General features: G+C 36.5%; 2 protein-coding genes across 2 annotated transcripts in view; one reads left to right on the top strand and one right to left on the bottom strand.

Moving 5' to 3' along the window:
• Positions 1-1,215, bottom strand: part of LOC140232202 (unconventional myosin-XV-like) — a 158,702-nt gene extending 157,487 nt beyond the window's left edge. The window contains exon 1 of the mRNA XM_072312340.1: positions 1,189-1,215. The gene's annotated coding sequence lies outside the window, so the exon portion shown is untranslated. The remainder of the gene's footprint in view (positions 1-1,188) is intronic.
• A 5,360-nt stretch (positions 1,216-6,575) lies between these two features.
• Positions 6,576-21,515, top strand: LOC140232201 (uncharacterized). The gene is made up of 6 exons (XM_072312339.1): positions 6,576-6,701; positions 13,170-13,203; positions 15,648-15,926; positions 18,120-18,320; positions 20,190-20,372; positions 21,319-21,515. Exons 1-6 carry the CDS (start codon positions 6,576-6,578, stop codon positions 21,513-21,515), a joined length of 1,020 nt encoding a protein of 339 aa, XP_072168440.1.
• Positions 21,516-26,728: the final 5,213 nt, after the last annotated feature.

The following is a 26,728-nucleotide window of genomic DNA, read 5'->3' as shown; positions in this document are numbered from 1 at the left end:
AAATGAATCCAAAGATGGCGAGTTAACTGTATATTTAGTCATTTCTGCTCGCAATGCTTTCCACTGAATTCCAGTCTATTACCATAGACTAGTTACAAAAAGGGGGGGGGGGGTCTGGAGCAGTGGAAAGCTTAAACTGCCTTTATAGTGATAGATCTATGGCTAATCTATCTGAATTTCATTATTCTTTACTTTGGTTTCACATTGTTTTGTAGTCATTGTAGTGAAAGTGTGACTGGACACTGGTCAACTTAATACTGTTATCATGCATAAACTTTTGAATAGCTTGATATCCAATTATGAGTCCTATTTTGGTATTAAAACTCCTGTCCCGAGTCCTAGCTAAAGTAACACTTAACAGTTAGGCCTAGGTCTGAATGTTATGACCCAAAGTTAGTTTTTAACTCATCCCACTCCTCCTACTCTAACTAACGTTAACCACTTAGGTCTTTTTGTACTTTGTAGTAATCTAACTAGTTAACCTTGATCTACTAACTTTGCTTGTGCCATTTTTTGTTATTCAACGTTAGAACAATCCAACGACAACGTTAGATCTTACGTCAGTAACGAGTAACGTTTGACAATAGACATAACAGGTTAGAGATCTAACTGGTTAGACTCGCTGCCTGGACCCTGGTTTAAATCATGATTCATGGTAACTGGTTGTAAAGACGAAAGTTATGGTAGGTTCCTACATGTGATTATGAACAGATGAAGTCAGTCCTGTCTAGCGTCTAGGCCCTATATTAAAAGTATAATAAAACCTTCTAACGTTAACAATAATTGTCGAATTTGAATAGATCTACACTTAATTCATAGGTTGTCTATATGCACGCATTCGTCATAAATGTATACCCACGCACAGCAAGTCGATAAAATTTCATGACTTAACACACAAAAACTGAGAAGAAGAAAGAAAAAAAAAACACAACAACACAATCATGATATGCCCCGCGAGATCTTTCCTTACAGTCAACACAACGGCAAACGCGTGGGACTAACGTTACGCATACCGCATGTCAACAAGTTGCTAAAAAAATGCGACACTCTCTCCACATTTTATCAAAAACACTGTAGACCCGTCCATCGCATAGATCTGGGCCTAGATCTGTAGATGAACAGTGCAGCACATTTCGGACAACCAATAATTACTTGTCCCAGAACACGAGAGATATAATCAATTCTTACTTTGCGTGGAGTAGGTGCCATCCAATGGCAATGCCAATGATCCGAGTCATGTTGATTTGCTTTTCAATCGGGTGTCTGCTGCATGCATGCTGCACTAGTTTACACGGTAGATTTTAGCTAGTTTCCACTCGATATCGATTGTATCAGGGAGGTTTTGTCTCACCTCCCTGATTGTATGAAGACGATCGTAATTCAACACGGGAGTCGAGCGCGAGTACCGTACCGTGCATGCTTGGTACACACCACAGGTGTCCTCTCTACCGTATACCGCGGTATCGCGATACACCAATCAACAACTGTCTGCAAATCACGCGCGCGAGCGGAGAGGAAAAAGAAAAACAACAACGAAACCAACAAAGAAGAACACTGTCCTCCGAGCTCCGATCCGAACGACTGATGTGGTCTGCGAGGACTCGATAAAATTTGTGTATCCATATCCCTACATTGTACTACAGGTGTAACAGGTCATGGGGGTGCGTGGATAGTGTGTTGTAGTCTTGAGCTCATAGACCATCTTATATCGGCTCCTCAAGCTTTGCATGATCTTACCATGGTTGGATCTTACTGTACAATCTAGAGTGTATAATTATGATTATGAGCTGCGAATAAGAGTATCGCACGAGCTCGCGAATAAGGCATAATACAATCATGATTAAATTTCCATGATTTCTGTGGCCGCTGGCATAACCGCCACACAGCTAGTGTGCTTGTCGTAAAATCAGTGCATCCGCTCTTTGCCGACATTTCTCGCAATGCCGTTTGTGCTATCTGCCGTAGATGTCGATGTGTTGGTGCATTCGCTTGCCAGTGATACAAATTAGCAGCAGACCGGGTTCCTCGTTTCACTTGTAGCGTTCATGCAGCAGGACAAAACCGGAGATTTTAATAACATGTTTGATTTGTATAGTGCATAAACAATATACTATTTCAACTTTGTTGTATTCTAAGGCCCAAAAAAGAAGAAAAGACAAGGAAACACACACTATAGCAGTGAAAGTAAACTGAGATCTGTCTATCATTGACGCTTGCTCTAATGCGTTTTATTTAAACAGTCATTGGGAGTACACTGTAATACGTGTAAACGACAATGTGCGGCATACTGTACTCAGTTTGAAACATGGTATATAGTGGCATTCATTCATTGTAGGAAAGACTTACAGTAAACAAGTACTGTCCTCACAGATTTATAGGAACATTAATTTTGTCTTTATCCTATGAAATCATACAAATGAGTAGGGCCTATCTTCACATTAATGGCACCTACATGTGGAACATCTCTTTTGTTCCTTTGACAACATAACAGCATTCTTAGATTCATTATCCATTCCTATAGTCGTCACGTCACTGATAACAGATGAACACTAAAATAAAAATGAAAGAACGATTTATCAATAAATTTGTCCAGTTTCTGGAAAATAGATGATGGTTACACCATCTGGCATCTTCTCTTTAGTAGAATGTTTTGTTGATGATCGTCAACATCAAAGGGAATCTGTCGCTAGTCATGTTTTCTTTCATTCTTCGATTTCAGCCACAAATATCGTTCTCCCTGTGATATCTTTTCCACTCTCTAAATCTCAATCTCTTCAAATGATTATATATGTCTTCGCTCTCTTGGCTTCAATACATTAGGCCTACATAGCCAGAAGTATAGAACCTATAAGTGTCCCCTTTCTGTTTGTACCATCAATAACTTTTTATATTCGACCATGTATTGTTTAGCTGTCCTGGTATAGCACCATGCAGTTGTTGTTGTTTTTGGTAACTTATCTTTATTTTCAACAAAAAAAAAAACGGGCTATATGGTACTGTTGATGAGTTGCGTTGTTTGTTCGTTTGTTGTTGTTGTGGTTTTTTTTTTGTTCTCCTTGTTTGTTTGTTTCTTTCTTTCTTTCTTTGACCATTTACCGAGGTGGGAATTGGTTCCCAGATACCCATGTATATTCATAATCTTTTTTGTTACTTTTAGTGTTATTAGATATATTTTTTCTTCCATTTGTTTTTTTTTAATCAACGAATCAATGATTTTTAATAGGAATATAATAGCCCTTTTCATCAATATAACGATGTCTTCAACTAAACCTCAATCCTGCACGAAATACATGATTTTAGATATATTAGCATGCAGATATTTACTTTGGGCCCTATTCCCAACAAGTCTGAAAGGCTTAATTGGTCCCTCACAATGAATATGTTTATACTATGACTTGAAATGTAATGATTGTTGTTTTTAATGTGGAAATAAATGAAATGAAATGAAATATAACTCTTTTATTAATTCCTTGGATAGGTTAGCTTTAAATGGTCTATACTATAATAATTTCATTTGTTTTGAGTTTCATTCTCGTAAATATAAACAATAGGGCCTACATATTTATGACCAAAGCAAAGAATTTACAAACAGTATAGCCCTTTTACCTAAACTTGCAAGCAAGAATGGAAAAGAATGGATAATTCTGCATGAAGCTATAAAAACCATTATTCTACAGAGTATATACTGGAGTATTTAGTGAACACACAAAATACTGACAGTTGATGCGGGATAACCCAAAAGTTTGTGTACACAAACAACAGAGCTTTTAGCCAGTTAAGTTCCGTAGATGCTTCAGTGCTTCAATTGGAGAGCTTTCAAGGGCAAATTGAGTAAATAGAGTGCAGCGATAAAAGAAAGGATGAAACCAAATCTAAGAACAAAATCAAAGAAAACTAAATGAAAGGACGACAGCTATACATACAATGCCATCTCGCGAAGTTGATACGCAGAGCACATCACGTGGACACACAAAATTGTCATTAAAACAGATGTGCTTCGAGAATATTTAGAAAGAGGTAACTAAATCTTGCATGTTCGCTCCCCGCCCAAGGAAAAGGTCCCCCGACTACAGCGTTGCTGGTCACTGGTATACGTTACATGTTAAATCTATACTTAGCTATGTTATGTTATGTTATGACTGTACAGTAGACTGCATCCTCAGTATCAGGTGCACGCACAAGCACCACAAGTCATGCATTTTCCTTCAATTTCCAATCTCGCAAGCAACATTTATTATTCATGCCATGCAGCCCTCAAGATTATGCACCACTATCAAATAAGGCCGGCCATTTTCTTCAAGGAATATTAGGCGGCTTTCTGCATTTTCTAACTGTTCAGTACATGTTTATACCATTATCTATCTAGATTATGTTCATGTAAGCACAATCTTTTTATATATTAATTGTGGGTTGATAAAATTGTAACTTATGTTTACTTTATTAAATTTTTCTCTTCCTGCTGTTGATTAATTTCATGTCGATATTCTACTGTAACGATCAAGTATTATGCAGGAAGTGCAGAAACAAAATCCTCTCTTGAATAATGAAACAAACCAAACCAATTTAAGATAGGATTCGAGCTTGTAAAGACAAACAAACGTATGCAAATGGATAAGGTACAATAATGCAATGGAGCCTGGCCTATGAGGCCGAACAACTAGCGATCTTTGTAATAATAGTGACACCAGGGAGGTGAGAAGTTTCTTCTCATGAACCTCCCTGGTGGCACAAAGTCATTCAGTAACATCAGTTCTAAAATTGGTTTGAAAACATTAATATCGAAATTGTGAAGTATACATGCTCTTATACCTTTGAGAACTGAAAACAAAGCAATTATACATTATATATATATATATATATATATATATATATATATATATATATATATATATAATATATATATATATATATAATAATATAACATATATATATATATGGTATATTATGATATATAATTATTACATTATAATTTATATATTAAAGTAATATATATATATATATATATATATATATATATATTTATATATATATATATATATATATATATATATATATATATATATATATATATATATTCATAATATACCACGTTGTTCCATGTTTCTGACCTACTCAGAATACACAGGGCACGCAAATCATTCAGATTATTGTAGGGTTATATCTCATCGGATACGATACAGAATGATGGAAAAAGAGGGACTAGATTTACATTTTCCTAGTGTACTTTTCATCTGAGTGTTTACTGAAAATCAGTCGCTGTATGGCACTGATAAATGTGGGCTCGTACTGTTACCATCATTATAATAGTGTCTCTACTTTCTAAGCAGTGATTTCATAGTCATACATATAGAGTTACTCGAGATGTGTGAACTCACGTATTATGTATGCGAAGCTATAACCAATCCCGCCGTGCTTTGATTGGTAATGAAGGACGGATAGAAATCAAATTTCCACATTCGGTGTAGCCTACTCCTGAAGAATGATGTGAATAAGAATGAAATACGAGAATCAAGCAATAACCCAAAGATTGGTTTGGGAAATATAGAGCAGTAAGTCATGGAATGTATTCTTTTTTGGTTTTTCTTTGCAATGTTTTCTTTTTTTCTTTTTCTTTTCTTTTTTTAATGGATGAAATCAAAACATTATTCATGAGATTCGCCGTTTCGGTTATGGTGATGGATTTAAATCATCCGTATTTTCGTCCCTTGTTACGCGCGAACGTCAACAAGATTATGTGTGGACGCTTCTCGCTCATTTTTACCTGCGTGCTGCGCACAATATTGATTGACGAATTGGGTAATAGCAGCGGATTCTACCAAAGGACGTTCGCGCAGTTCACTTGAAATAGATTTCGTGTTGCCCATGACGGTTGCTCTCTATAACAACGACCTCCGATTCAATCAGATGGGGGTGATCTGGGTAGTCAACATTGTTACATCCAGAAAATCTGGCTGCTCACTGACGTAGCAGGCCTGTTGTCAAGTGCTACAGCGAACGAAATCGTGTCGCGTATATAAAACAAAGCGTTGCTGCGGTTGATAGTTAACGTGGTCATAACGCCGAATGCATTGCGGAGACCATCTTGTAAGACACGACAGAAACTCCTTTTAAGAATAGTTAACATTATCTTCTTGCACATCAAAGAGACATTTTCCTGCAAGCGTACCTGTGAGAACGATTATCATCTCTGTATGGCCCATAAAATGATGTGCCGACGACATTAAACTGCAAACCGCACCGGATCAGAGCTAAAAGTAACGAACTCGTTTTCAAACAATATGTATTGTCCAAAGAGGTTCTACGATCTATAGTGAGGTTATAACCCTTCGCTGAAGCTATAAAAGAGTAGATAAAATTCAGGAGATGAGATGAAATGAGATGAGAGCAGGAAAAGACGGAAGGTGATGTCTTCCATTTGATTTAAACGATTCTCTCTATGGCTTCATGTGGAATCAGGGCTAAAACTGCACATGGACAAGAACAAGTTGAATTCTGCGGAACTATAGTCAAAGATTTCAGGTAATTTGTGTGGATTTTAGCACTTAGTGTGACGAACTATAAATACGACTTTCGGCATGACTGGAGGCAGCTTTATCTTTTCCCGGCTAACCAGGCAGACGGAGGAGATAGCGAACCAGAGAAGGTTCAGCACTGGTTATCTCGATCACATCGTCTGCTTGAAGACTATGAAAGCGAAACGGGTAAGTTATTGGCATAAACAGTAATCAGCATAGGTATATTAACATTGTTATCACTGCTGTATGATTCAAAGATCATTATTACCATTGATATTGCAGTAGCTATAGCTGTACATTGTATTAGTGGTGTTTTGTCTATGTGCGCAGTAATTCTAATGTTTTGTTTTGTTTGTTTTTTTAATTAGCAGTTTTATCATGCATCCATGGGACTCTCAATTCGAGTTTCTGATACCCACACAGACTCAGACACAGACGCACACACATACACACACACACACACACACACACACCTCATTATGTATGTATTATAAAATACAGAAAAACTGAGAAGAAAATGTTACTTCTTCCCACTCATTCCACGAGCAGATGAATTGGCAAACTGAAAGAGACGTCAAAGGCTTGTCCCCTCCCCCTCCCGCTTGCAGACATGTGTGGGATTATATAGAGTTATTTTGTATCTCTTTCAAATCGTTAGTACAAAGGTTTGCATACATGTTAACCTTGTTTAAAAGATGCATAAGTGAAATGAAAGTCAAAAAAAAATTAAAGGCTTATGATACTTTGTCTCCTTTTTTGTCAGAATGTTTGCGAACGCATGAGTTTTACGACATGAAGAAATTATGTAAATGTTATAGAGTTTGGGTCTTTATATCATAAGCTCTAAGCATTGTTTGGGTTCAGGTACTGACTTTTGATCTCCCGTCATGCAGTACATCTTGATAGATTCAAACAATTGGCGCTCTCTTGAAAAGGAGAAAATGCGTGTAGACTTTGGCTACAATAAAATGATATTACACTAAAATGGATGCAATTCTAAGGGGGAAAAGAAAGCGATAGAGGGTTATTTTGGATCAATCGTTAGACTGATTAAAATAAAACGCCAGGAGTGTTAAGTATATACTGAGTAGATTCAATTCTACTTGTAGTACCTCCGCATCTATTTCTCTCTATTTTTCCATATTTATGTATCCCTTCCTCGCATCCCAATATTTTTTCGACATAGTTCTGTCGAGGATCGCTGGATCTGTTTTTTTTTTTTTTCTGTCCGCTGTATTGTCTTCCTATCATGTCAACCTTGCCTCGTTCTGTCTTGTATTGAAGTCCCCTTTCATAAGTTTTGTCGTCTCAGTCTCGTTTTATGTTCATTCGCCTGTGTATGTGTGTCTGTCCGTTACTCTGTCTTCTTATTCGGCTTCCAGACCTTTTTTTTTTTATCTGACTTTATTCCCGATCTTTTTTCCCCTTTTTGCATCAGTTCATTTTCTATTGACATTCTGTACCTGAGGGGCCCACATTCTACAAGCATTGCCTTTTTAGTGGGTCCCTCCATTTTTCGATATTTTGTGTAATGTTATATTGCCTATATCACTTCAGTCAATTTTCATTACAACATTATTTGTTACCCCAAGGTTCCACAATTATGTTCTCTTTTCAATTTTACTTTGTTTTGATTATGTAACCTTATTCTCTGTTACCAATGAAAGTGAAATGTTTATGTTCTTTTCGAAAAATGAAATAAAGTTTGAATTGAATTGAATTGAATTGAATACCCATCGCAAGTTTTATAATTGGGCTCAATGAAATTAGGTTCTGAATATAAAGATGATAAACACCTGGCAGCCTGGCACATTAATCATCTATATTGTATAAGGATTCATGTCTATGTCTTCAGCTATAATGAGTCAATAGATTTAAACGTTTCATGACAATCATAATTATGACATCATTAAGGTTGTTTTCATGAATCTTTTATAAATATGATACACACATGCACAGTGTTACTAAAGTCATTAAGTTAATGTGGTATCTACAGTACTAGACTTTTGTCTTTTCTTTTGTTTTCGACACAATTACAAGGGTGTTTGTTTACTTCGTTTAGTTCACGTTGAACAGTTATATTTGATAAACTCACCCCAGGATATTCAGTATACACAAACATTATATCATACGCATTGCAGCAACAGTGTGATCACCATATTGGGAAAAAAAAAGTGTGCAAGGACAGAATCATCACATCAATTTACACTACACCAGAGAACGGGCTCCGATCATGTCGCTCGGGGGAAAAATGAATTCCATCGCGAAATTTCACAAACAGCTCACAATCATTTTGGTCTACGAACAAAATAAATAAATCGGCGTTGGTTCATTATGTGGTTTTTTTTTTATTACTTTCCTTGTCGACTCTGGAAACATTTTGCAGAGCTGCAATTCTTTTTATGAGCATAAGTAATGTACTTTATTTGGCTTGTTGAATTGAAATGAAATAAGATTGGATAAGGTAAACTTTCCTATAGCAGTTAAATATTCGTCTCAGAATTAACAGAGTGATATAGATGACGCCGTTAAGGGCCGAGATGCATCACCCCCAGTTGTCATAGAAACGAAGACATGCGTAGCAGAGAGGTTATCTTCATCCAGCTTTAGGAGTCACTTGAAACCTACAGATGAAACTCGCATTAGCGAGGGAGTACAGACAAGAGGGGGGGAAATGCTAAGACATGATGCATGGCCAATTCCACGTGATGCTTTTACCCGGTGGCCGCAAAGAACGCAATCGAATACATGAATTTAATTATTAACGAACAGGTCAGGAATGCTCGCAGCTATTTATCAACATCATGAGAACCCTGCGGGCGCCTCTATAGCAGCAACGATTCTGTCGCTGTTGTTTTTTTTTTTCCTTGAACCAGGTTGAACAAACAACAATTTTGAATATCTCTTCCCCATCTGTCCATACACACGGGCATAGAGATAATATGTTTTGTATGTAACATTGTGTACCTGTGTGTGCCTGTATGCATGAGAGAGAGAGAGAGAGAGGGGGGGGGGGAGAGGGAGGGAAGGAGGGGTAGTTTCAGTTCAATTTCAATTTATTCAGAATCTTCTGCATTTAACTCATTACAAGTGAAATATAATCATTTTTTTTTTCTAAAACAATAAGGTGTACTATTGGTACATTATAACATAACTTAAGTTTACGTGTGCAATAGTCAGATAACAGAAAACAAACATGTTGATTTAGTGCTATTCAAGATAAAGGAACACACAGTGATCTGACTAAAAGCATTGCAGAATATTGTAGTAGAGGACTGCAAAAGGCTTACTTTCACATTACTTAAATGACTTTAAGATACCACATCCTGACGCCCCCTCCTCCTCCCCTCTAAAAAAAAAAAAAAAAATAGATAACACGAGTCGTATAGTGACATAAAAAAAGAAAGAATCAAAATTAAATATCTGCTATTCTGGCATCACGTCGCAATAACGACAAAAGATTTTTCAGGTACATGAAGGTGAGATGCGTGAAGTGAATGCTGCCATGGTGCGAGTGTGTGTGCTCACCGGTCATGGTACGATGTGCCCTTTTTATGGCTAAGCTTAAATTTGTTTGTTGAATGATTTGTATTAGAGTGATTCTGAACACTATATGCTTTAAAGAAATGGTTTGAATAAAGGTAAATCGACTAATCCCAATGATTGTGTATGATAAGCTAATATTTTTTTATTTATTTGTATATATTCGAAGTGCATATTTCTTTTATGTAATAATGTATTATTTGATATTGTTTGTAATTGTTTTAGATTGATATAGCTGACTCTGATAGGTGCATGCACTGGTCGGGGAGGATGGCCTCGAGCCTCGGTGATTAACTTTGCCTTTTCCTCCCCTGGCAATCAGCGGTATGCACCTGGAATAACCACATTCTTTATGTTATATCATGTAATATGATTTTCTGTCTGTATGCTAAGTTGAAATGCCAAATTTGAATGAACATAATATTATAAGTGAATAATAATGATGATGATGATGATAATAATAATAATAATGATATTTATTGTTATTATCATTATTATTATTATTATGATAATGATAATAACAATAATAATGATAATAATAATAATGATAATAATATTTATTGTTATTATCATTGTTATTATTATTATTATTATTATCATTATCATTATTATTATAATCATGGTCATAATAGAAAAAAGTGATATACATGTACGTATACATGATTTCATTTGGTCCTTGGTGTTAGATACTAGAAGATCTATAGTGGTTTCAGGCTGTTTAGTAATTAAACTCATTGTGATGGCGAGTATAGGATAAGAGTGTACATTACAATCTGAGATAAATGCGTCGTGAAAGAAACGCAGTAATTTGTCAATATACTTGAACATATATCTTAACAGCAGATTTGTATAGGTGTAAAGATGGTGCACTTTCAGGGTATGAGTTGGTTTAAAAGCATTGGTATGAACTAAATAGGCAGAATGTGTACGAGTTCGGATGGCCTTTTTTCTGTAATTGAAATATCGAATTGGTTTTAGATTTATTGCACTTACCCCATACACTGTTAGAGCAAAGCAAATGTATATGGTGAAACAAAGAATTTTATAACATTAAAAGAACCTTCTTATTCAAAGTAGGTTTCTTCCAAAGAATACAAATCGGTTTTTATATCGAGGTATACTTACTTTTAGAACATTATTTGTGTTAGCTTTGAATAAAGGACAACGTCTTGGTTCAACATAGATAGATAAATAGAGAGATCTATATAAGTGGGAGTTCTATTATGTGTAAACTTGGTATTCATAGCTATGACCGGAAAGTGAACTTTGTGGCAGTTCTTCATTTGAAGAACGAATTTTATGCAAACACTGCACGTATTAAACGCTGACTGGTCGGCAAACTGTGCCTGTAGTTTTCGTGTTGGAAGTCAACGCATTGTCATGTTCAGTGAATTTTATTCGGTGATCCTTGGGGCCTTTTGCACGTAAAGATGCGGACGTGGACATCGTGCTAAGAGGCTTCGATATGGTGTGTGTGTGTGTGTGTACATGTGTGTGTTTGTTTATGTGTGTGTGTGTGTGTTTTGCCGATTGTATATTGTGTATACATTCAAGATGAATGTTTTTGTCGTGTGGAATTACAGAAATCGTGGACATCGTGCTAATATTATACAGAGGCTTCGATTCGGTGTACGTGTGTGTTTTATTTTTGTATTTTTTTTTAGCTGATCAAAGTTTAACATTGCCGATTGTATATTTTGTTTAAACAATCAAGATGGATGCTTTTGTCATGTGAAATTATTGAAATCAAATAAAGATTATTGAAAAACAAAAACAGTGTGTGTGTGTGTGTGTGTGTGTGTTTTATCTATTTTATTTGATGTATTCCTTCTTCTTCTTCTTCTTCTTCTTCTTCTTTGCCAAACGCCATAGTTATTGGTTGCAAAGGACACATTTTTACTCGCAAATCGTGTGGAGGAACCCGACCCAGAGCAAGACATAGTATCTTAGAATAAAACTGCGTAAACATCTTGAGGCCTGAAATCGATTGAGGAAGCTGCCAGTCCAGCCCAATCTACCCGCACTCAATCTTGTCTCGGCAGTGATACTGCAAAGGGGCATTTCACGTAAAACGATGGAAATGAATACGTTTGACTCCGAGAAACTGGTGGGGGGGGGGGGTTGATGGAAAGTCAGCGAGAGGAAGTGAAGAAGAGAGGGAGAGGGAGAAGGGAAAGTGAGAAGATATGGATGGAATAAAATCATGCTTAACAGCGTATATAGATGGCACTGGAAGCTACTGGAGAATATCCCTTGCATAATATTCTAAAGAGCACGAATTCTCAAGAAATAAGAAGAAAAGATCTTAAAAAAGGAAAGAGAGATGAGAGATGGAAAAAAAAGAGAGAAAAAATCTGGTAAGTTTAGAAAGCCCATGTCATTTGAAACCATTGGACATTGCGCATATATCCCTGACCTATTTTTCTCTCTTTTTGTCGTCCATATCTCTTTCTCTCATATCATAGTCATGTTTGTATTTCGCTGAATATATAGCCTCTGGTCGAACTGCCACAAACCCAGTACTTTCAGCTGTTTCCAATCAGTATAATAAGTGTGAGATTACACTATAGTGTTATTGTGCCTGGAATTTATATTCCTCCCTTTCCCTCTCCTCTCTCTCTCTCTCTCTCTCTTTCTCTTTCTCTGTCTGCCATGTGTGGCTTTCTCTCTCTGTCTCTCCTTCCATATTATGTACTTATATAGATATATGAATATAATATATAAATATATAAATATATTATATAACTATAACTATATATATATATATATACATATATAAATAAGAGGTATTGCTGACAGGCAGACGGACACCGTTACATAAATAACATTTGATGCAATATTGGCAGTAATCATGATAATAGCACAGTTGTAAGAATGATGATAAATGAATGAATATAATACCTGTATATATATATATATATATATATATATATATATATGTGTGTGTGTGTGTGTGTGTGTGTGTGTGTGTGTGTGTGAGTGTGTGTGTATGTGTGCGTATGTGTGTATAGGAAGCAAATATACAATAATTCCACCTGCATGATTGTCATATACCATTTTTTTTTTCAAATCGTATATACTCGTTCCTCTTCATGTTTTTCATATTCACAGAGATGGGTGGTCCTGCAGGGTGATGAAAGTGCGGGTAAGTTTACCTTTTTTTTTTCCTAATCCCGATTAACAACTAAATACAAAGCATACATATTGACAAAGTCTTTTATCTTTGATTTCACAGTATCTAGATTAGATTTTATTATGGAATAGGAATAGGAAAAACATGTGTGGTTAATGCAATAATTATTGTGTTCATGATCAGCTTCTCTGAATGATTGCAAATCGCATTTAATTTCACAACTCAGTGCAAATATATATATATTCATATTTATTTATTTATTTGTGATGGTTGTCGTTATTCATATATACTTGCTAGATATCGCTCCGGTTACCAGTCTTGTGAGGAGGATTGATATCTTCTGAGAAATACTTCTACTCTTTTTCTTTAGTGATATAGTGTATATGACTCAATTTCAATGTTCAACTTTCTACTGAACTTTCTGACTTTTCTTTTGTTATTAATTGAAAGATACATTTAAAAGAAATAAATATTGACTTAACTCTTGCCTTAAAGATGTTGTACTTCTCGAACACAGAATCATCTCTCTTCTTGTTTATTTGATTTACTGCGCTTCGCATGTGAATTAGTTTTTAAGCCATGGCAAAACATTTCGGGGTTTTCGCTATAAGACAGCGTAACCGAGCAACATCAAAAAAAAAAACAAACAAACAAACAAAAGCAATAAGGAGAGCTATTTTGATTGTATGTAAATCAACTAACGTTGCTGTGTATTTGAAGAGCTTGCTTCCAAAAGGCGCTAAATCCATTATTTTTCAGTGGATTTAGCGCCTTTTGGTTGCAAGCTCTTCTCATTTGCAGCTGAATCAGCTGTCCTGATCACTGTGATATAATTTTCCAAGTATATTGTACCTATACCTTTCCATCAATATCATGTTTTCAATTACGGCTGAGCACTTTTGTGAAGATGAGTCTTTTAAGACATGAGAGGAGCATGACCAAGAGTATGTAAGGTTTAGTACAGAGAAAAAGTTAATGTTTTTTTTTTTCTATGCAGCGTTCAAATCAGGAGGAGTTATATTATAGAAATAGAGATATTAAGGCAACCTTTTTGGAATATAGCAAAGACGGAATAAAGAGTCGCAATCACGAAAGTAAAAAAGAACAACAACATTATTCTGACATCCAAGATGCATCTTTAATTTGTAGTTTCATTTACCTTTTTTATCTTGAAAGACGACTGAAACTTCTTGTGCCCATGTAGAGCTCAATGAAAGCTAATTCAGTTACGTACAGATGTGAAATTGGATATATTACATCTATTACTGCCAATGTTTGTCCCAATTGCTTAAATGCTCACTGCACAGTTTTCGTCTTGTTGCCTGATATACCGAGTAGGGGGAAGATCATATTTCCATGTAGATTTTCCCCCATTAACTTGTATGCAGGGTTACGTGACCAAAATAGGATGAATTGAATATCCAAACTATTAGTTAAGGAGAAACAACGTGACTTGATTAACAGGTTTTGCATTGTCAATGAACTGTCCATGAAAAGACAAGCATCTAATAGATAAACTAGTAAATGCTACGCACAAGTCCAGTCAAAATAAAATGACTATAGAGTTCTTCAAAGTAATACCTTCAGTATCGTTTCACAAAACAAACCAAAAAATCTCCTGGCCTTAATATTGTATCCAAGAGAGTAACACTTCAGGTGGATAGGTTACAAACTGAACAGTTAGATATAAACTTATAAGAGCTGACGAAAATTGTGTCAAATTTTACAGTGCATTCATGCTGCATGCAAAGTGTATTGCATTGATAGTATTCTACTCGTAATACGAATAAACCAATATGATTCGTTGATAATTCTATGTCTTATCAAGTTTCTCATCGTGGGTGTACATAAGTATGGCTAAACATAACCCCTCTTTCTTTCTTTCCTTTTGTTGGTTTGTTAAATGAAGGACGTGGGATACAGAAGTTTGGAATAAACTTTACTCCATACCGATACCAGGGGCGGATCCAGAAGTTCCGTAAAGGGGAGCCGCCTTCATTCTACAAAATTAAAGGGCGGCGCGCACGCCCCCATATTTCTTTTGTTTTTAACAAAAGATAAACAGGGGCGCGCGCCCGGTGCGCTCCCTCTGGATCCGCCAATGGATACCTAGATGATTCCTAATGGACACAGGGGTAAAGGATTGTTTTACACAGAATTTAGGTCTATCTTAAAAGTTAAGATCAACTCCCCAAAATTATGGTATTTCACTGGTTTCCCTGTTTAGTTTTATTGAATGTTTACAGTGTCCACTTCAAATTGGTATCAAAATTTGCAGACAAATTCCTTTGTTTATTTTATTTTATTTGTAATATGGCTGCATGAAAAATTCCCCGAAATTTTATTTTTCATTACGAAGTTAGAACATCATTGAAGACACACACAGCTTATACCATGGCTTCAAGTTACTCTTATCTCGTAAGATCGACTTAAATTCTTTGTGAAACATCCCACAGGTTTGTTCCAGCTGAAGATTTTCAAGAACATGGACGAGAAGGTGCTCAAGGGCGCCTTTGCCCTCAACAAGGACACCTTTAATGGTACGGAGAGAGGTATGTTTCGAAAGAATCAGAAGCACCGGACTTCCGCTATCGAGTACTGGGCCATCATGCTCTCGGCCGAAACGATACTCTTCCAGGAGTCCAAGTTCTCGTCACGAGACCTCTTCGTGAAGCGGATGGCGTCGGCCGACCTCACCTCGTGGTACTCGATGGTGAAATCGCACTTTACCAGCGGTAAGTTACCACTCATTTTCATATACCATGGCGACATGTTTGTTGATACAAAGTATGTTGACATTTCAGATCATTGTTTTGTAAGAGGGTCAGCTCCAATTAATTATGACGAATTGTGAACTTCGATCCCTTTTAGTGTCCATCAGGATTTCAGTAAGCAACTCCGACAAGCGGTAAACTACTCAAACGTAATTATCCAGAAAAGTTGCATGACTCTCTAAATATAGAATTATTAAACCTGGTGACATCGATCTCGCCGCACGCAATTAGCATCTGATATAACGTACAGTCACTGGAAATCGCGACATAAATAAATTGTTATAATCATGATAACAGAGGGTAGCTGTACTAAAGACTCCACACACAATTTGTAAACACACACACACACACACACACAGGGCTGCTGAAGATTCTTTTCCATGGTCAGATCAATGATAGAGTATGACTAACATCCTTCAAAAAAAAAATGATTTATCTTATATTATGTAACCAACAACTCAGAACGTGAATTCTATAAAATTATTTATATGTGTATAGGGGTGTTTTTTATTTCTTGGTAACGAAACACAGATGACAAACAACTCCTTGTCAATCTTGTCACGTGACGAAGGAAAAAAAAATCAGTTGCTAAGAGGAAACATAAGTCATAAATAATCGAAGGCCTATAGACTTTGATGAGTCAATAATAATTATTACAATCAAACATGCAGAATTGTGCTTTTGTTTTTTGTTTTTGTTTCATGGTTTTGAAATCGGCCAAACTGAAGAAAAAAACATGTAAGAAATCTTCATTAGATATACTATTTCTCATTAAACAAAATTTAAGAAGGCATTATTTAGAAACATAGGACTTACAATGATTCTAGTTAATGACTTCTTACAGTAGCGTTAATAAACGGTGACTGAGTTTTTATCATTTCTCATATCGTATCGAACACTGTCAAATGGGAAATTTTTTGCAGCAATGATTTCATCATCTTAGTGTAGACATAATAGGTGCCTACGTGGTTGTGACCGACATTAAGGTTATATACCTTAATGTGCAATGTGCATGTGTGTGTGTGTGTGTGCGCGCGCGCGCGAAAGAGAGAGAGTTTATGTGTGAAATTTCACTATTTCAATTAAATTCAGTTAAATTCAAGTGAATTTATTAGGAATTTTCTGCATCGAATATATATTACAAATGAAATTCAGTCACTTCTTTTTGTTTACAAGACAATGGAACATACAGTGTGGACATCCGAATATAAAACTGAGATATAGGTGTACAGATTAAAGAAAAGAATAAGAGAACACGTCAACTGGGGAACCACTCGAGATAAAGTGAATCAGATGATCTGACTGAATTATGGCACATGTATTGGGAGTGTGAATGCAGAAGACTGTCGTCAAATAAGCATATTTAATCTTGAAGATACGACAGCCTTGAAAGAGAAGAGAAAAAAAAAAGAAAATGGGCAAAACATACATCTGGTATACTTATCGAGAAGTAAAGAAAAAGCAAGAAAAAAAAACAGTGACATTCTGGCATCGCATTGCAGCAATACTGTATCGACACTATAGAGAGAGAATGAGGTGAGTGAGGTGAGTGCTGGTGCAAGTGGAAGAGCCCAGCAGGCGCGCGATAGGTGCCTTTTTGAGATAGGAAAACTTAAATATGTTTATTGAAAAGTTTGATGTAGGGAGACGGGGGGGGGGTAGCAAAACATTAGAATCAATCTATTTAGTTTTTGGTTACAAAGGTCGGATATCAGCAGCTATTTAGTCTATGTTACAAGGAAAATCACTATTCTTCGATGCTTGACTTGAACCCCGATGAATGCCACCTCGAACAGGAAAGTGGATACTAGTACAAAATTTTATGTATATAGGCCGTATAATACTTCATTTCCTCTGACACCACGGTTTTGTGAAACTGTAGAAGCCCATGTTTCTTCTAGTTATAAATGGGGAAGGTTGAAATTCCATTTTTGAAGTTATCTTATAATCTTAATGAAAGATCATTGCTCTGCGATGCTTGACTTTGCTTCTTTGATAAATGTCAACTTGAAGAGAAGCTTTCATATATAATTGTCATGTCTTTCAATCCCCTCGTCATTATTAGCACGCCATCCCCAAAGAAAAAGGAAAACATTATCATTTAATCACTTTGCTAAAGATTAATCGTGGAGACGATGTTTTGCAACCATGCAGAGAGCTGGACCGTGTATCCCGTCAAGGGTATCGTGGCGCCCGAGTTCCGGATGGCGCTTCACGTGACAAAACACAAGATGTGTCTGGCCACCCTCAGCCCGCCGACCTGTTCGCGCGCTTGGGACCTTGAGCGGATAATCGACTCGGCAGCGAACGACGTGACGTTCGGATTCCACGTGGATAATATCGGCGGCGATAGGGGTGAGAAAATGTCAGCTTCCCGTATGTCATAACGATGTGCCCCTCAACTCCTTCCTTGTGGAAAATGGTTGTATTATTGCGTGATTACACGAGGTAGCCCTTTACTGGTCAGTTGTCTTTCAGAAGGCTCTATTCTTACCATTGTAATTACCCCCATTAAGATAGCATTGGCACTTAACGACTGTAGCACACTTAGGTAAGAGGGACATACGAGAGCAAACTATCAGGGTTATCCCACGAGCTAGAAGTCCACGAGTCATACGGCCCACGAGCTAATGGAGAAAGGTCCATGAGTCATGCACCCACGAGTCATGCTGCCAAAGTACTATATACACACCAAGTGAAACAGCCCCATGAGTTCTATAAACACTAGGCAAACTAGGCCTAGTGTATAGCTCGTGGACCGTACAGCTCGTGGACATTTTTTTTTTCACTTGATGTCGAACACGTATAAGCCTTGTTCACTATTGTGTCTAGCCAATGTGCTCTGTGATTCGTGAGGCTTATATCTCGTGGGCTGTACGAGTGCTTCCTCATCGGTATGACTCGTGGGCTGTATATGACTCCACGGTGTCTAGCTCGTGACGTGTACCCAAAACATCTTGTCAAGGGATAAACGCAGAGGGCACTGGATTTGAACCCAGGCCAGGGCAATCTGTTTACAGGCTTCCAACCTTCAAGCAATGCGTGAAAACTAGCTATAACCCAAACCGACAGCTCCTTGATGGATGATTAGCCCGATGCACGCCTGGGTGCCAGTCGACGTCAAAGGCAATAAGTGCAACGGCAATGAGAGGGAGAAGGAGTTAAGTGCATATGGATGGAAAATATCACCGTGCGTGAGATCAGTGCTGATTGCAGAGCAAAAACAGCCCATATAGTACGCAGTATGTGTCGAGAGTATCACACAGAAGTGGAGATGAGATTCAATCATCGAAGGGCGTAAAAAAAGAATAACACTTACAGAGACGATTATGATTGCTATGGTGCTGTTTATGGTAATGATAAGTAGCTCATTTTATTGATAACAAAACTATCAAATTCACAGATGTTTTAAAAAATGCTAATAACGATGATTATTATGATAAAGATAACAATGAAAATACTACAAACATGATAATGTTGGCTATAAGTGCCCAGGTCTGCTTTTCGACGCCCACGGCGCATTGATACAATATATAGGATAACTACACACGGTAAGACACATGAAAAACAACATAATATTATAGGGGCATCATAAAACAACAATCAGAAATACAAGGCATGGATAAGGTCATATAAGTAAGTTTAAAGCTTTGATTAGAATTTGTCTTTGGGGAGGTCGTTCAAAAGTTTTCGAATTAATGACACAAAAAATCTCTATTATCGAATGAGTGTTTAACTTTAACATGACTTACAAGAGCATCTGCGGAAGAACATAGATTTGTGGGTTTGTATGACAATGTATGATAGATTTACATAATCAGGGGAAGACGAATATCATGGCATGGTCCATCAGCAAAAGGAATTTGAAGGAAATTCTTATATCTTTTGGGAGCCGGTGAGAAGACCTTATAACTGGCGGTAGGTAGTTTGATTTTCTGTAATGAGTGTTGAAGGGCGAGCTGTAGAATTCTGGAGTTGCTAGATTTTAAATATACTTCTTCTTTAATAAGGAGGTTGCAGGGCAGTGAATTAGCGAAATCTAAGCAAGAAGAGAGCCAAGCATGTATTCAAAGTCAGTTGTATAGCTCTAGGGAGGTACTTTCGTATGAATATAGACTGATCTAATTATGATGTAAAATAGGATGTGAGAAAAACTTTCAAAGATGAAGAAGGACGTGATACCATAATATCATTTTCCCGGCTGTGTATTTTTATGTGCTGCAGGTTACTGCGAGCTGAAGACTGAATCGAAAAAGGCCGCACGCGACATCCACCGGGCTGTGACTCGCCACTGCGGCCGAGACCCGGGGCGTGGACCCCTGCCGAAACTGCCCTCCCTTGAAGCCGACTCTCCTCCGCCCCCTCTCCTCTTCTCCAGGCCTGACCTTCGACCTCAGCTTCACACGGGTATGTTTAATAAAGCCCCATTCAACGTGAACTGCTTTAAAGGCAAACAATTAACAAAAGAAATCAAACAGAACAATAACTACAAAGAACAAAAAAATGCATAACACAATCAGTATAACCTAATAATTATAGAAGACAAAGATATACGACTTACTTTATACATGCGAACGATAAATTGAGAAGGAAATTCATCTCCTTCTCTATTGCCCATTCTCTCTCATTATACAAATCAAATATGCAAACATACTCATTTTCATGACATTCTCATTTCGTTTACTTCAGAGAACAACGTAATATTACCTGCAAACGCACAAAAAGTCTGGGAAAAGACGATCGTTTGACTACCAAGAGCCGAGAAGAATTAGGATATTGTTGCTTTCCCACCCACCAACCTTCCTTCCTTCCTTCCTTTTCTCGTACAGTGCTATGCTCACACACAGTTGTAATACACTAATTGTGTTTTTTTTTTCATTTTCCACATTTCAACAAATAAACCATAAACATAACAAAACAAATGCATGGATGAATTGTCAAATACAGTATTTAAGACAATTAAACACGTGAAATATGAGGGATCTACATAAAAGCATTGCTCGTAGGGTGTAGATTCCCAGCAGATGCTGATATGAGATTAATTTTTACTTGATATTTACAATTAAAAGGATTGACAATTTATGAACTGGGGAAATATAAACTAATCATGCACACATACACACACACCAAAAACAAAAACAAAATCAGACAAACACACAAAATCAAAAAACAAAAACTTACGTGGTTTTACATCATTAAGTTCGGCAACCTAGTTATCGGAAAAAATTTATCAACAGTCAAGTTAAAGAGACCCCTGATGCATTGTTTTCCCCACCACGAGCTAAACGTTATTAGGAGCCTATAAAAACTCCGATGAATTTTAGTCTTTATAATGGTCATTCTATACCAACAGAACGCTACTCAGCCTCCCCGTCTCGCAAGACAGACGCTCCCGTCCCGCCGCTCCGACCCCCGGACACAACGGGCGCCGAGAAGCTGCCGGACAACGAACACCGACTCGATGTCCACGACTTCGTCCTTGAAGATAGACGCGACACGGAGAGCCTCAATGAGGAAACGCATTTGGCTCTACTTACTGTGGTAGAATAGCCCTACAGAGACTTTACTACTAGCTGAGACATGAATGCTGTAGAATCCCCCTATAGTAGGCCTACTCGTTTTTATGACGTCAGAATGAATGATGACAGCAAAGAAAGCAACAGCAAAGACCACAGCAGCAGCTCATTTCAGCGGCAGTGTGTAATGTTATGCTAATGAGTTAGTGTAAGCACCAATCAACAATTGGACAAATCCGATCACAGCATATGAATAGCGGAACATTTTTTCCCCTTGAAAAGGGATTTGCGTGTAACCAAAGGGCAAGGGTAAAACGATTAGCACAATCAGTAGAATAATAATGTTCGTATTCATATGTGATGCTATGAAAACCGGACGAAAATAATTTGTTGGCATCAAGCTCAGCTGAGTTAAAGAAATGTGTTCAGTGATTACAACATAAATTGCATGGACTATACGTTCCATGCAGTGATGTGCATGATTTGACAGAAAGATGAGTTCGTTGTTGGGTATATTACGTAAAATAATGATCCTAATCTCATATGTGCATGAAACCTATACTCAGATAGCATTTCCAATCATATAATGGAAAATGCTGTGGCTCTTCTATAGGCCTTCAAATAACCATTCTGCATTTATGTCCAATTAACGTAGGGACCTACAGACTACCCAGTGCCCACACCCTTGTTTGGACAGAAAATATAAAAGTATAGACTCGTGTCTGTATAACATAATATATGATGATAATATATCAATTATACATTATGTAAAATCATGTCCAACTACTGTCTGCCAATAAGATTTTTTGCTTGGACAAAAAGTATAGGCTTATGTCTGTATATATGTATCATCCTGCAGTATGTCCAACTAGAGACTTCCAACACTCTTGCTTGGACAGAAATCTAAATGTATAGGCTATAAATGTCTGTATTAACTATTGTGGCAGATGGTTATGTGTGCTATGGGTTTGGCTAATTGGGCGTGTAAACCAATGATATGTGCTACAGTCTGCACTACATAAAGCACAAGATAATGTATTTGCGACAGATCTCGTAATATTCAGAAGTCTGTAAGCATGATTTCCCTTTGTTGCTTTATAGATTAATTTAACAGTATCTTTTATTGCGGCGCAGTGTGTTATGAGTAATCTTGCGATTTTGTAATTTACAAAAAAAAAATGATATCAGTCTATCTCTTTGACTTCGAGATATTTTCTGGGAACTGAAATGATATGAATTGTTAATTAATCGATAATTAATCGATCGACTTGAAGTTAGTCAGCTTTATCACTGATCTATGTTATGTGCGATGATGTTTTCTGTAATGCAAACGTTTTCACGTTTTGCTATGTAGGCCTGTAAGAGCCTTTCAGCTTTCTCGACTCTTAATATAGAACATATTTTGACTCGTGAGATTTTTTTTTTTTTTTTTTTTTTAAAGATTTGTGCAGAATGCTGCTTTGGTTTTGTGTGTAATGTGATCGTGCATTCTTTTTTAACATTGAAACACCCTTATCCGTAGATGGTACATACCAAAAGTTATCCGAAACACAAACAAGAGATAGGCCTATAGATAGATAGATAGATAGAGAGAGAGAGAGAGAGAGGATAAAGACATGGAGTAACAAAAAGAAAGAGTGAGACAAGAGAAAGAAAGTTTTTTATTAAATTATAAAACGTATGAAGCGCTTCCTAAGTAGCATCATTATAGATTATTTCAGCAAATCTATCAAGAATTCATGCTGTTCCTCAGAAGTATCTTGCGCAGCAACAGGCAAGCCACTAGAATGAATGCGTTGTGTTGGTGGACACAATTTATTTGAATCCGTTGCTGTCTTGCAGCTGTTCACTATATCACGAGTTTTAATGATTGCCATTTTTTGGAGTATTGATGTGTCCTATTATATGAATATCTGCACAATATGCTTATGTATCTTTATTCATCATATACATTTATCATTATATATATAGAATATGTATAATATATAATATATATATATATATATATATATATATATATATATATATATATATATATATACATATATCCGATGGGTATATCTGTTGGGTATAGTAGACAAATAAACAGGACTCCCTATAGCACAGGTACGCCTTATACACTCAACCAAAAAAGTAAGTTCCCCCCGAGCATTTTTGGATATATCTTAAAAAGTATTTTACCAATTTTCATAATTCAAACGGGAATGGATAGGGAATTCTATTACTCATAACATGAATGACATATCATTGCCACCAGATATCATTATCGGTGTGAAAAAAAAAAACACCGCATTTTATGTCAAAGTGCATGGGAAAAAAATTGCACGTATAGTTATATGAAGCATATTGTGTATATTTCCTATGCAAGTTAGCAAATGACCTTTTTAAATTGTTATGTAATTCTCAGGAATTTCTTCAGGTACAACGTGATTCCCTATTAAACAGATGTTATGCATACTTTTTAAACAATAGGCCTTTTCAATAAAGAAGGAAGACTGACCTTATCAAGTAGAACTTTGGAGCCAATAAATAACAAATCTGACTTTTCCTGATTTAACTTCAGTGAATGAGAGCTCATCCACTTTTTGACATCATGGATACAAGCCTCAAGTTTCTGAATGATGTCAATATATTTAATAGGGAAGCACGTTGTACCTGAAGAAATTCCTGAGAATTTCATAACAATTTCAAAAAGTCATTTGCTAACTTGCATAGGAAATGTAAACAATATGCTTCATATAACCTTTAGTGCAACTTTTTTTTTTCCCATGCATTTTGACATAAAATGCATTTTTTTTTTCACATCAATAATGATATCTGATGGCAATGATGTGCTATTCATGTTATGAGTAAAAAAAAAAAAGAAATCCCTATCCATTCCCGTTTGAATTATGAAAATCGCCAAAATGCTTTTTGAGATATATCCCAAAATGCTAGGGGGGAACTTATTTTTTTACTTGAGTATATATATATATATATATATATATATATATATATATATAAAACTGTGTGTGTGTGCGTGCGTGCGTGCGCACGCGCGTGTGTGTGTGTGTGTGTGTGTGTGTGTGTGTGTGTTTATATTGAATAGTAATACCCAGGCATAATTCCCTTGCGGTGTCTTGGTATTAGGCATGCAACGTCTAATTATTGCGATACCTATACCACGAATGATATCTTATAACAACGGAATTGGAAAATAAAGGACTGCACGGACAAGACACTGATAACTGATGGCAATGATGTGCTATTCATGTTATGAGTAAAAAAAAAAAAAAAAAAGGAATCCCTATCCATTCCCGTTTGAATTATGAAAATCGCCAAAATGCTTTTTGAGATATATCCCAAAATGCTAGGGGGGAACTTATTTTTTTATTTGAGTATATATATATATATATATATATATAAAACTGTGTGTGTGTGCGTGCGCGCGCGCGCGCGCGCGCGTGTGTGTGTGTGTGTGTGTGTGTGTGTGTGTGTGTTTATATTGAATAGTAATACCCAGGCATAATTCCCTTGCGGTGTCTTGTACTAGGCATGCAACGTCTGATTATTGCGATACCTATACCACGAATGATATCTTATAACAACGGAATTGGAAAATAAAGTACTGCACGGACAAGAACGATCGTATATCGTAGCATGCTTCAGGCATCTACAAGGTAATAATCCTTCTTTTAGAGTCCTTGTGGTGGCAACCCATAGTCTTCTGGGAGTAGATGTTCATCTATATATTCAGGAGCAAAAAAAAAATAAAATAAAAATGAAAAGAAAAAAAGAAAAGAAACGTAAAGAAAAAATCTCATCAACATCTTGACTCTGGCCTGAAGCGACGAATAATGATTTTTATCAGTTTCATCCCCATCTTTATAATGGCGGAGAAGAGAGAACAAGGGAAAGAGGAGAATTATAGGGAGGAGGCGAGGAGTAGAATGCTTCTTAACCTCAAAAGGCAGTGTAGTATTTTTAGAGGAAATCTCAATTGTTCATGTATAATTTTCCTCAAACTGTCACTGATGTGTTCCACAAATAGTGCTGCATTCACTCGAACCAAGTGTAGGCCCTACATAATAATAATAATAATAATAATAATAATGATAATAATAATAATAATAATAATGATAATAATAATAATAATAATAATAATAATAATAATAATAATAATAATAATAATAATGATAATAATAATAATAATAATAATAATAATATTAATAATAATATATAATGATAATAATAATAATAAGGTCTTATTTACTCAGGGTAGCCTCTTCAGTGTTGCCACTGCTCTACCAGAGGGCCCTGTCATTATTATTACCCTAGCATTGCCCCAGGTACCCATTTATACACCTGGGTCGAGAGGGACATGGTGGGCAAAACATCTTGTCCAAGGACGTCAGCACTGGGCGGGATTCGAAGTCGGGTCCTCCGATGGTGAGTCGAGAGTCTTATCCACTATGCCACAGCACCCCCACAAGATTCAAAACAAGATTAAGTGATTCAGCCATTAACCCTTCTGCGTGCCACATTAATTACCTTTTGTCCTTGCTCGTATAGGTCTGTGTGTGAACTTTGTACACATTTTGACTCCATGCGCACAGAATGGATTAAAAAAGAACATGTCATGAGTGGTCATAGGAAAATACGTTTGTGGGCAATGTCGTTAGCAAGAAACACTCAAGTGACTCATGCCTTTGCAGGAATTTTTATTAATTCAATTTTTGCTGTGTGATTGTGAAAGAAAAAGGATTTTAGATATGATGTTGGTTTTAAACTGACCGTTTCTTTAATAACTGGTGCCCTCCTGTGGATTTTTTTTTTCTAATCCTTTGGGCAAGTTGAAAAGTCGAAATATAATAATATTCTGTTTTGATTTGATTAATTATATTTTCAGTGGATTATGTAGCTGCCAACAACAACAACAATTATAAACTCCATAAAAATACAAATTCAAAGATAGTAAATGAGATTATTCTACATCTCGTCACGCTTAATAATGATCGCACTATATTCATAATGAAATCAAATTATCAATGCTTCTGCTGGCCGTTAAGATGTCAGTCTGCAATTTCTCCATGGATTGAATTGTGCACTAAGCTGACGTTTATGCTACTTGTGACACCCAGGTGTAATAGGCATGATGACTGTGTATGTCATACATACCAATGCATACCCTCACCTCAGTACGAAATTTTATGGATGCTGATAGTAGATTGGACATTGGACATTGTTTCTCCTTTAATACAAGAAATA

This window comes from Diadema setosum, chromosome 8 (assembly GCF_964275005.1).
Source record: "Diadema setosum chromosome 8, eeDiaSeto1, whole genome shotgun sequence".
Lineage (NCBI taxonomy): Eukaryota > Metazoa > Echinodermata > Echinoidea > Diadematoida > Diadematidae > Diadema > Diadema setosum.
This window is presented reverse-complemented; position numbering and strand designations above follow the sequence as displayed.

What these genes read in the sequence shown, in the direction of transcription:
- LOC140232201 (XM_072312339.1), top strand. Translation starts at nt 6,576, where the DNA reads ATGACTGGAGGCAGCTTTATCTTTTCCCGGCTAACCAGGCAGACGGAG. An exon ending in AGACTATGAAAGCGAAACGG is followed by an intron (nt 6,702 to 13,169) that starts GTAAGTTATTGG and finishes TCATATTCACAG; the next exon opens with AGATGGGTGGTCCTGCAGGG. An exon ending in GCAGGGTGATGAAAGTGCGG is followed by an intron (nt 13,204 to 15,647) that starts GTAAGTTTACCT and finishes AACATCCCACAG; the next exon opens with GTTTGTTCCAGCTGAAGATT.